General features: G+C 35.2%; 1 protein-coding gene across 3 annotated transcripts; it reads right to left on the reverse strand.

Annotated features, from left to right (window-relative positions):
• Positions 1-2,339: 2,339 nt before the first annotated feature.
• On the reverse strand, positions 2,340-10,870 carry LOC127125518 (uncharacterized). 3 transcript variants are annotated; one of them, XM_051054313.1, is made up of 14 exons: positions 5,742-5,945; positions 5,360-5,644; positions 4,968-5,273; positions 4,760-4,876; positions 4,319-4,624; positions 3,967-4,224; positions 3,806-3,877; positions 3,478-3,725; positions 3,198-3,386; positions 2,997-3,107; positions 2,831-2,912; positions 2,647-2,742; positions 2,448-2,547; positions 2,340-2,354 (listed from the first exon to the last, which is right to left on the reverse strand). In XM_051054313.1, the coding sequence occupies exons 1-13, from the start codon at positions 5,928-5,930 to the stop codon at positions 2,449-2,451; spliced, it is 2,358 nt and encodes a 785-aa protein (XP_050910270.1). In that variant the 5' UTR covers positions 5,931-5,945; the 3' UTR covers positions 2,340-2,354; position 2,448. The 3 variants fall into 3 exon arrangements, with proteins under 3 accessions (XP_050910270.1, XP_050910271.1, XP_050910272.1); XM_051054314.1 differs by lacking the exons at positions 2,340-2,354; positions 5,742-5,945 and adding exons at positions 9,707-9,776; positions 10,610-10,870; XM_051054315.1 differs by lacking the exons at positions 2,340-2,354; positions 5,742-5,945 and adding an exon at positions 6,097-6,306.
• Positions 10,871-11,273: the final 403 nt, after the last annotated feature.

Below are 11,273 nucleotides of genomic sequence, written 5' to 3' on the forward strand. Positions count from 1 at the left end.
CCTTTACCAACTGTGTGGCGCACTGACTCAAGTGCACGATGGAACGCGTGTTTTGGTCCACTTGATCTGCCACCACAATTAATGAGGGAGATCAAGTGGTCCACATTTTTTCAGATTAATTGATTTTCATTTTTTTTTTATTTTCATTAATTCATATTAAATTTAATATTGATCCAAAAAATATGAGAGTTTCACCAAAAAAATTTAAATAAAATCCTCTTTCATTTTTTGAATTAAAATTATTTTTTGGATCATTATTAATATTTTTCATGATTTAATTGATTTTGTAAATATTTTTAATTGTTTAAAAATACTTTTAAGTTTCCAAAAATTATGAAAATTTTTCTCCAAGGTCCTTTGACCTTGTTTAACCTATGATAAATCTCATGGCCATTTCTTTGGTGTTTTGATGAGGTTTTAGGAATTTGACCAACCATGCTTTAAGTTAATGCATATTTTATTATTTTTAATTGTTTAAATGCCAAATTAATTGTGTAGAGCCATTTTAATTGACTTTGTGAGTTTGACTTGTGTTGATGGGCCTTGGTCAAGGTTGATTTAACTTGGCTAAGTTAAGATCATTGAATTTAGGGGATTGATGGAATGTACATTCCATCTCCCAAAATGAATGAATGATCTTAATTTGGTGAAAGTCCTCCTATGACCAATTTGTGTTTAATTCATCCCCCCTCCCTCTTCATTTCATTCCCCTTCTTTATCCATTCATGTCATGGACCTATGATATCTCTATATCCTAAGGCTAGTTGATTGCAAAATCAACATAAGTATGGATGAGATTAGGTCCCCCATTTTGTGTGTGGCATGTTTCATGAGCATAGTTCATCATATTATGTCTCTAACTTGTATTAATACCAAAATTCTATTGCCCGATCTCAAATAGTTATGACTTCTACATAAGTCCAATTACGATTGCTGAACATAGCGCTAAATTTATGACACAAAAGGCATAGCATTCTAGTTGGTGAGATTGTAAGTCTCCCCTCTTTCATGGTATTGTATGGAAACTTGGCCTCTTTTCCTTCCTTTAGAAGATGTCTTGGTTCAAGGATCCATGCTTGTGATAAGTGGGTTGAGTGTTCTCCAAGGAATGACTTTAACAAAAATAAAGCAAAAACAATACTAACTTCTAATCAACTAACAACTAACATTTAATTTCAAGTCATTTATTTTTAATGCACTTTAATTTTTAAGCTTTATCCATTTGCCATTATTCATACGACTCAAGTTGTTTACTTTAATGTCCTTTTCCCTTTGTCCACTTGGACCATATTTTGTGATATATTATGTTTGTATATTTGTGTGTTTGAGTGGTCTTTTGACCTTAATGTACATACTAAGAACAAAAAAAACCCTAAAAAACATTTTGTATGGACTGTTGGTTGGATCCGAGACTGTTGGACTTAGAATTTAGGAAACATTCACTATGCCAAACAAGGGATTAGACAGCGCTTTTTTTGACATTAGACAGCGCTTAAAAGCGCTGGCTATACTGGCGCTGGTATAGGTCTTAGACAGCGCTTAATTTACTAAAAAAGCGCTGGCATAGGGGGGGTTTAGACAGCGCTTTTTCAGTAAAAGCGCTGTCTAAAACCCCCCTATGCCAGCGCTTTTTTAGTTAATTTCATGTTGAAATTAACTAAAAAAGCGCTGGCATAGGGGGGGTTTAGACAGCGCTTTTACTGAAAAAGCGCTGTCTAAACCCCCCCTATGCCAGCGCTTTTATTAAAAAAGCGCTGGCATAGGTGGTTAATTCAACAAAATATAGTGTAAAAAAGCGCTGGCATAGGGTGGGCTATACCAGCGCTTTTACAGAAAAAGCGCTGGTATAGCCCACCCTATGCCAGCGCTTTTTTACACTATATTTTGTTGAATTAACCACCTATGCCAGCGCTTTTTTGATAAAAGCGCTGTCTAAGGTCAAAATTAAAATGCCTTTACCAGCGCTTTTTGCCTAGAAGCGCTGTCTAAGACTCCAAATTTTGGAGGATCTTTTTATACGTTTTCACCACATTATTTAGCACCTGTAAATTGCAAATTTCAGCAGATTTTCATAAATTGGAGCTTGAATCCAATTTATATGCACCTTATAGTTCAACACATTGTAGTTCTATCTTCTGAATATGCACATATACTTGAAAATCTATATGCATTATAAACACATTATAGTTCAACACAATATACTTCTAATTTCAGCAGTTTTTTGAGTATTTATATATATACTTGAAAATGTTTGCCTTTACAAAAAATCTACACATTTCTAATAACCTCCAAAAATGCTAATCAAAATGTATTTCAACACATTCTAGTTCTATCTTCTAAATATGCTATATAACCTGAAACAACACCAAATAAAGATTGTAGTAAGCAAATGGAATTCACTCAAAGTTATTCAGATCACATTCAAAATTAAAGTAAGAGTTCAATACCTCACAAAACCTGTAGCTCGATAATGAATTGACACAATTCCTCTTTAATTTCATCCAACTGATCTTTTGAGTAATAAGCACATCTATATTCATCAAAGTACTACATAATAATATAACATAGTATGATTTAGTTAAATCTATTTAATTATGAGAAATATGTGTTAAATATGAAAATAACTCATAAGTTAGAAATCCATACATCAGATGGAATATCTGTTCGATCCATAAGAAGAGTTTCTTTCATAAACCTCAACGTGTAATATCCACAATCTATATTATTACGCTGTCGAGGACACTACACATGGAAAAACAATATGGATAAATATCCTAAGTTTTATCATGTGTCATCACTAATATAATCAAAATTGTGATAATTAATATACCTCCACTCTATTCCATGTAATGTTATTGGCTTTTCTCTTTGGTACTTGAATTTTTCTTTGTGCTCGAACAGTTTGTATAATGCTATAATGAAATATAAACGAATATTTAGAACAATTCACATAAATAAATAAGTATACACACGAATATTGGGTTATTTGCACTTACGTGTCAACTATCGTCTTCATAGCAGGGTATGTTGTCCAATCCTTGTGTAAAGAATCCAAATAATACACAATTTCTTTAAAAGGATTTATCGCGACCAACAACCAATGTCCACTGTAATAAAACAAATGTTAGATGGAAACTTTCTACACGACGTCAAAATATGAAAAATTATAACAGATGAATTTAGATTGAAGAACTAACCCGTCGCCGGTATTAAACGGTAAAAAGAACAACTTTTCTCTATCTGTGTCGGCCATAAAGCGCTCGACTACATACGTCCTGACTTCATCTGGTTTTCTTATCATTTCGGTTAAGTTCGTTTTCATGGGATTTAAGAATGAGAATCTTTGCTCCAACCCACGCGGACCCATCAATTTGTCATATAAATACCTTATATAAAAACATCATTAACATTTAGACTATTCATATGAAACGAGTAAATAACTTGTTCAAGAATTTAAACAAAGTAGATCGGATATACCTCATGTATGTGTTGATAACACCAACGCTTAATTGCGTATGATACAAAATTTGATCAAAATCCTCTTTACCCAATGGCTCGGCATACTCAAAACCAAAAATAGCTCCATCCATAGGTATTAAACGAACACATCCATCCGAAATATCTGTCGTTTCTAAATATGTATGGAGGCACGCTCTATACTTGGAAGGATTTTTCTTTTTAGCCCCGGTCCTCTTGGAAATTTCAGTCTTCTTAGCAACAGGAATCTAAATATCATATAATTAGTAAGGTGAAGTGTAAGATGACGAATTAACAGGAATCTAAATAGCATATAATTGTGATGTACCTCTTTTTGCGATGCAACTGACTCGATTTCCCGCGCAATCCCCTTATCTTTTGCTTTGGATTTTGTGGGAGTCTAATTAACATTAACATGTAAAAAATGTGTACGTAAAATGCGCGTAAAAAATTTGAATACCTAAAGGTTCATAATGGTTTTAAGCATACCTCATATCCTACGATAATGAGGTCTGTCGGCCATGCAACAAATGAACCTATGGCATCTCCCAATAAAGTTGCATCCGAAACATCGTCAGGATGTGGTAATAACGCATCCTTCTCCAAAGCAATATCAACCGAGACTTTCAAAGATCCAGTAGGGAGCGGTTTAGTGTGAAGTAATTCACCCAAATTGTTATGAACTTTCCCCTTGCCAACCATCCGATAAGTCGGTCTCGCTAAGTAGAGGTGACAAGGTGAAATGCCCTAAAACCAATAATAAATATGACATTTTTAATGTGTATATATGACAATTAAATAAATTAAGCTAATTTAATTTCATAATAAGATATATAATTACCTCTGGAATAGTCGGTTGAAAATTACAATTGATACTATCTTTGTCACTAGTATCTTTAAAACCCGCTGCTCGATCTCTTTCTCTTTCCTTTCTTAATTCAAGAACTTCAGCTTTTAATGCTTCCAAAGTTTGCTGCAGTTCTTTATTGCTAGGAGTCTTTTGTTTTTTAATATTCAAGGATTTTTGAGTGATCCCAAATCCCTTGCCCCTCACCCGACCAGAATACTCGGGAACATCTAATGCTCGACTCAGTATGCTCCTGCAATCAGTGTCTTCATATGGAACTATAGATTGAGATAGAGTCTCCTGAAAATCATATGAACATACACACAATAGTAATGTTATTGTCTTAAGTAAGTGTCAAAGTCAAAGTGTTCGAAATTGGACGATTCAAAAGTGTCAAAGTCAAAGTGTTATTGTCTTAAATAATGCTATACTTACACATTTCTCAAATATTTGTTGAACGTCTTCTTTAATCTTTCCATCCTTACCGACACGGGCTTCCTTCCACAAAACATGTGCCGGAAGAGATGTTTCAGAACTATTCTCCTTTGTTAACTACACATTAAGCATAATATGATCAAATATAACTCATGACAAAATATGATCAAATATAACAAGTATATCAATGCAATTTATAGATACTTACTATAGACTGCTCTAAGCGTCCATATCCAACACGCCATTTTCTATAGGGATACGCCGGACTTGATGCTCTTTGCCGGTTTGTTTCACTTACACTCTTAAATTCTTGGGTTTTTCGTTTGGATTTAAACGTTTCCCATTCTTTAGGTGAAATCAAACTTGCATATTTAGATGGAAGCTCTGCATCAACAAAAGTACCTTCCGTATCCCTAAGAAAGGTGGTTGATAAAAAGGTTCTAAACCCTCTTAGTAACTTTCCGGCCAATTTGAGACAATGATCTCTTCTGTTTTCTTCGATGTCGAAACACCTCTACGAAAAACATACACACATTGCGTTAGTACAATTAATTTAAAGACATAATCGTCATTAAAAACAAATAACATCACATATGGTACCTTTATCTCACTCCATATTTTGTCTTTAGCTTCGTTCAATTGTTTATTTCTCCAATTATCACAAGTAATTGGAACTTCATTCCTTACCAATGCACCAATAAAACTTGTCAATGTTGAACCGTTAGGCTCAATTAGTTGTCCACCTTCGTTCCAATGCACTTTTATTAAAACGCCTCGATCTCTATCTCGAATAACTTTCTTCATAACCGTTATTCCACGTTTAATTTCCCTTTCCGCACCACCAACGGTCTCATCACCATGTGGGTGATCCTCGTTACTAGCCATCTGTAATAAAGAAAAACATAAACACAATATTAAGCAAATATGAATACAAATCAAGTAAGTGTCAAAGTCAAAGTGTATTGAATTGGACGAAAATTACATGGTAGCCTACAAACGGGCCAAAGGACTCAAAAATGAACTCGATTCGTCCAAATTCCGAGTGGAAGCATGTTTTTTGTAACAGTACAGCAACAGTAAAATCAGGGAAAAAGTTGTCCGAATCGAAAAACAAAGTATACCATTGGCTCCGGAATCGTGGAGAAAGTCTATTTTCATTAATCACATGCATTAAAACTCATCACGATTCAAAAATATAAAGAAATCATGCATTATCAGATATAACTTATAATCAAAGCAATTGAAAACAAAAATATAATGAAATCATGCATTATCAGATATAACTTATAATCAAAGCAATTGAAAACAAAAGAATAAAGAAACCATGGATAATTTACCTAAGTCACTAACATCTCTTTCTTTTCTTTGTTGGAATATTAATCACTTGTTTCTTAGCAATGCGTACGGATGAATTGATCCAAATTCCCTCATTATGATCGTTTCTTATATATGACTCATCCGGTATAAGATCATCAACTTCATCATTTCTATTCAACTCATTCCGTCTAATGCATGACTCATTCTCAACATCAATATCACATTGATCGACACCGCTATCATCAGTGACTTTGTTAGAGAAAAGCACTATAGACCATTTTGTACTCTTCGGGTCATTCACATAGAACACTTGTTTAGCTTGAGATGCTAGAATAAAAGGTTCATCTTTGTACCCCACCCTAGTAAGATCAACTTGCAAAAATCCAGACTTATCCATTCGTATGCCACTACTATTCACCCACTTGCAACCAAAGATGGGAATCTGAAACTTCTCGTAATCAAACACCCAAATGTGCTCAATAACTCCAAAATATGACAAATTTGCATATTTGGGGTTTAAGTCCTTCATACTTGATATATGCATTGCTTCAGCTAGCACGGTGACACCACTATTTTGCATAGTACTCTTATCATCTTGTTCTTTGGTATAAAATGTGTATCCATTAATTGAATATGCGCTATGAGAAAACACATGCAAACTTGGACCATATGCCAAACATCTCAACCTTTCTGTTACCGAAGAAGGATCTGAAGAGCGCTTCAAATAAATATGATCCTTCAACCATTGTATGAAACTTTGATTGTGCTCTATAACTATCCAATTTTCATTTCTGTTCGGATTTAACCTTCGGAGTACATCCTTGTGCATTTCAACATATGGCTCAACCTCATTATTATTGTGCAGAACATACAAATGAACTTGATCCCGTTCATCCCTTGATATTGTCACAATTTTATTCCCAATTAATTTTTTACCTTCCATTTTGTCGAAAATCTGAGCTCTGGGGAGTCCAATCGATTGAACGTTAGACAAATATTCAGTACAAAACTCAACAGCTTCTTCAACAATGTATCGTTCAACAATACAACCCTCTGGTCGACTTCGGGATTTCACGTACCCTTTTAATATTTTCATATACCGTTCAGCAGGGTACATCCATCTCATATAAGCTGGTCCACACAACTGTGTCTCTTTCACAAGATGAACAACTAAATGAACCATTATGTCAAAAAAAGACGGAGGAAAATACATTTCAAGCTCACACAAGGTAATTACAATCTCTTTTTGTAGTGTTGGTAAGATCTCGGGATCGATCACCTTACTACAAATTGACCTAAAGAAAAAACACAATTTAGTTATGGCACTTCTTACTTTTTCTGGCAAAATAGAACGTATACCTATCGGTAGAAAATGTTCCATTATAACATGGCAATCATGTGTCTTCAAATTCTTCAACTTGAGGTCTTTCATAGAAACAAGTCTTCTGATATCAGATGAGTAACCTTCTGGAACCTTAACTTCACTCAGAGACTTACACAAATTTTTTTTCTCCTTTCTAGATAAAGTAAAAGCGGCAGGTGGTAGATATGTTCGTCTTCCTTTCTTCACGGGTGCTAATTCAGTTCTCATTCCCATTTTTAACATGTCCTGCCTTGCTTTAAGGCCATCCTTAGACTTGCCTTTTATATTGAGTAATGTACCGATAACACTTTCAAATACGTTTTTTTCAATATGCATAACATCGAGAAAATGTCTCACGTACAAAGACTTCCAATATGGCAATTCAAAAAATATCGACCTTTTCTTCCACCCACCTTTCACAATCTTATGTGCAAAAGGCTTGCCAAACTCAGTACGCACATCTTTCACCTTTTCAAAAACTTGTTCACCTGACAATGCGGGTGGAGCTCTACGATGTTCGGTGTCTCCATTGAATGCTTTTCTCCACCCACGGTAGTGATGTTTAGAATGTAAGAATCTACGATGACCGAGAAACACATTCTTCTGGCAAAGTTCCAATCGAATCGTATCGGTTCCGTCTTCACAAACAGGACACGCACGTTGACCTTTAATGCTATACCCAGATAGATTCCCGTATGCTGGAAAATCATTAATTGTGCCAAACAACATCGCCCTCAAATTGAAACTTTCTTTCCTATATCCATCATAAACCTCCACACCGTTCTCCCACAAAATCTTTAAATCTTCGATCAGAGGTGTCAAGTATACGTCTATGTCATTCCCTGGTTGTTTAGGCCCAGAGATTAACATAGATAACATCATGTACTTACGCTTCATACATAGCCACGGAGGTAGGTTATAAATCATAAGAATCACAGGCCATGTGGTATGTGAGATACTTTGAAGACCATGTGGGTTTATTCCATCAGTAGATAATGCCAATCGAAGGTTTCTTGCTTCTGATCCAAACTCAGGATAATCATTATCAATCTTCGACCACTGTGGTGAATCAGCCGGATGCCGATACTTTCCATCAATAATTCTTTCATCTGCATGCCAAGTAAGATGTCTTGCATTGGTTTCACTACGAAACATGCGCCTAAATCTCGGAATTATCGGAAAATACCATAAGACTTTTGCGGGAGATAATCTTTTCTTATATCGAGACAAACCGCATTTAGGGCACTCAGTTAACATTGCATATTCGTTACGAAACAAAATGCAATCGTTAGGACAAGCATGTATCTTATCATAGCTCATGCCAATAGAGCACAACATTTTTTTTGCCTCATAGGTTCGATTAGGAAGAACATTATCATCCGGTAGCATTTCTCTCATAAGGGCCAACAACTCTGTGAAACTTTTATCCGACCATCCATTGCCCGCCTTTAAGTTGTACAACTTTAATACCGCAGAAAGTCTTGAGAATTTAGTGCAACCTTTGTACAACGGTTTCTCTGCATCGCTTACCATCCTCTCAAACATTTCAGGACAATCATGAAGATCTTCATCCAGTGCTTCTACAATCTCTTCAACTCGATCACAATCGTATGTTTCCGTGTCTTTGTCGTATGAAGCATAGGTCGTATTACTTTTCTCCCTCTGTTCAACATTCTCGTTAATTTTCTCACCATGAAATATCCAACACGTATAACTTCGATCAATTCCACGCATCAGTAAATGCGATTTCAATCCATCTGCGTCAACCCGACCCATATAACAACAACCCAAGCAAGGACATTTCATTCGACTGGGGTCTTTGACATGTTCAACAGCAAACTTAACGAATTCCAATACCCCATTCTCGTACTCTTTCGACAATCGATCGGCAGACATCCATTTTTTATCCATGGTTTTCCTAAATTATTCACGCAACTATTTCAAAACAACATAAAAGAAGAATTTCCTAAGATAAACACTTTCGCGTCACAAAAAGAAGATTATTACAAACTAATAAATTATATATATATATATATATCTATTCTTCTACTAACTATGAAGTGAAGTAACTATAACTATGTTGTAGTTATGCTATTAAAATCATGACAATTTGGATATTTATTATGATTGAATGTCAAATGATTGGAAATAATTTAGAGGACTAACACCCTATATGAATAAACAACTTATTTCCGCGTTTATCATATAATTGCTTATATTATAAGTCATTTCTATGAAAAAAAGAAGAAGAGGCAATAAGTTACTACCTTTTAATTGTGGATGTCAACAAAGCTTGTTAGCAATAGTCCTCAATTGAGTCCTAAGGAAATGAACACCCTATAAAATAAACAACAGCTTATTAGACATTAAACAGATCAAGCAATGTATCAATCAGTCAGTAAAGTAATCAACTAAAGTACAAGCAATTCAAGTAGGGTAATATGTCAATCCAAAACTAGTTCAGCATTGTCAAAAACCAATTTAATACCAATCCAACTTAGCAAAATATTTTCCAAACCAGTCCAACACATTCAAGCAAATAACAAGTGTAGTTCAAATGTGCAATATAGTTCAGCAGTCCAACATAATTCAAGTTTAATCAGTTCAGTTTCATGGCATCAGAAAAAAAACAATTCAACAAGGTAAAATCACAAGCCAAGTCAATGCAGTTCCATTCAATTAACTTTGACTCACATCATTCCCATTCTAACAAGCTAGCCTTTCTTTAACTGTCTAACAGCTGACCTGCATTTTCTAAACTTGCATTTCAGTTTTTCATTCTAACACTAACCACACTAATTAACTATTTCATTAACACTAACACCATCTCCCTTTAACAGTTCTATCTAATCCTATCCAACTTACACGCCAATGCTAACAATCACATTTAACACTTGCTACAATTCATCATCAGTATAATAGAAACCTAATGGAAGCTAACACAAACCATCTCCCTTTGACATGGTGATTAATATCAAAAATATATACATTTGTTAACATACCACAAAAGAATCAACTGCCCTAACACACAAAAGAATCAACTGCCCTAACACAAGAGAATCAACTGCCCTAACACATGAACCACAAAAGAATCAACCCAGAAGCAAACCTTTATCACTAATAAACTGCCCTAAATAAAGAAAGATGAAACGAACAGAAAATGCACTTACAAAAATGTAAACGGTGATGAACGAAGTGAGTGATGAACGCAGGAATCAAGAATGGAGGTTTTGGGAGAAGCAGTGATGATGAACGCAACGAGTATGAACGCAGTGAGAAGAAGGTTGTGGGAGCGAGGGAAACAAAATGGGTCTTAACGTACTGAATGAATTCATATATTATAATTTACTAAAAAAAAAATTTGGTAAATAAGGCCTTAGACAGCGCTTTTATGAAAAGCGCTGGCTAAGCTCACAAATTAAAATGGCCTTAGACAGCGCTTTGAAGGAAAGCGCTGGCACAGGAGGGGTCAATAGCAGCACTTCTAAAAGCGCTGTATAAGGTAGGCCTTATACAGCGCTTTTTTTAAAAATTTAAAAGGCCTTAGACAGCGCTTTTGGGAGAAGCGCTGTATAAGGTGACCTTGTCAAAAGCGCTGTATAAGGTAGGCCTTATACAACGCTTTTGTTGTGATTAATTTAAATAATTTTAAGGCCTTATACAGCGCTTCTCCCAAAAGCGCTGTCTAAGGTGACCTTCTAAAAAGCGCTGTATAAGGTAGGCCTTAGACAACGCTTTTGTTGTGATTAATTTAAATAATTTTAAGGCCTTAGACAGCGCTTTTGGGAGAAGCGCTGTATAAGGTGGACCTTCTCAAAAGCGCTGTCTAAGGTA

This window comes from Lathyrus oleraceus, chromosome 3, assembly GCF_024323335.1.
Source record: "Lathyrus oleraceus cultivar Zhongwan6 chromosome 3, CAAS_Psat_ZW6_1.0, whole genome shotgun sequence".
In the NCBI taxonomy this organism is placed as follows: Eukaryota; Viridiplantae; Streptophyta; class Magnoliopsida; order Fabales; family Fabaceae; genus Lathyrus; species Lathyrus oleraceus.

Excerpts from the sequence above, each read along its gene's own strand:
- LOC127125518 (XM_051054313.1), bottom strand. The coding sequence starts at position 5,930 with ATGCATGTGATTAATGAAAATAGACTTTCTCCACGATTCCGGAGCCAA. Across the intron at positions 5,274-5,359 it reads AAATATGGAGTGAGATAAAG|AGGTGTTTCGACATCGAAGA; the intron begins GTACCATATGTG and ends TGTTTTTCGTAG. Across the intron at positions 3,878-3,966 it reads TCATTATCGTAGGATATGAG|ACTCCCACAAAATCCAAAGC; the intron begins GTATGCTTAAAA and ends AATGTTAATTAG.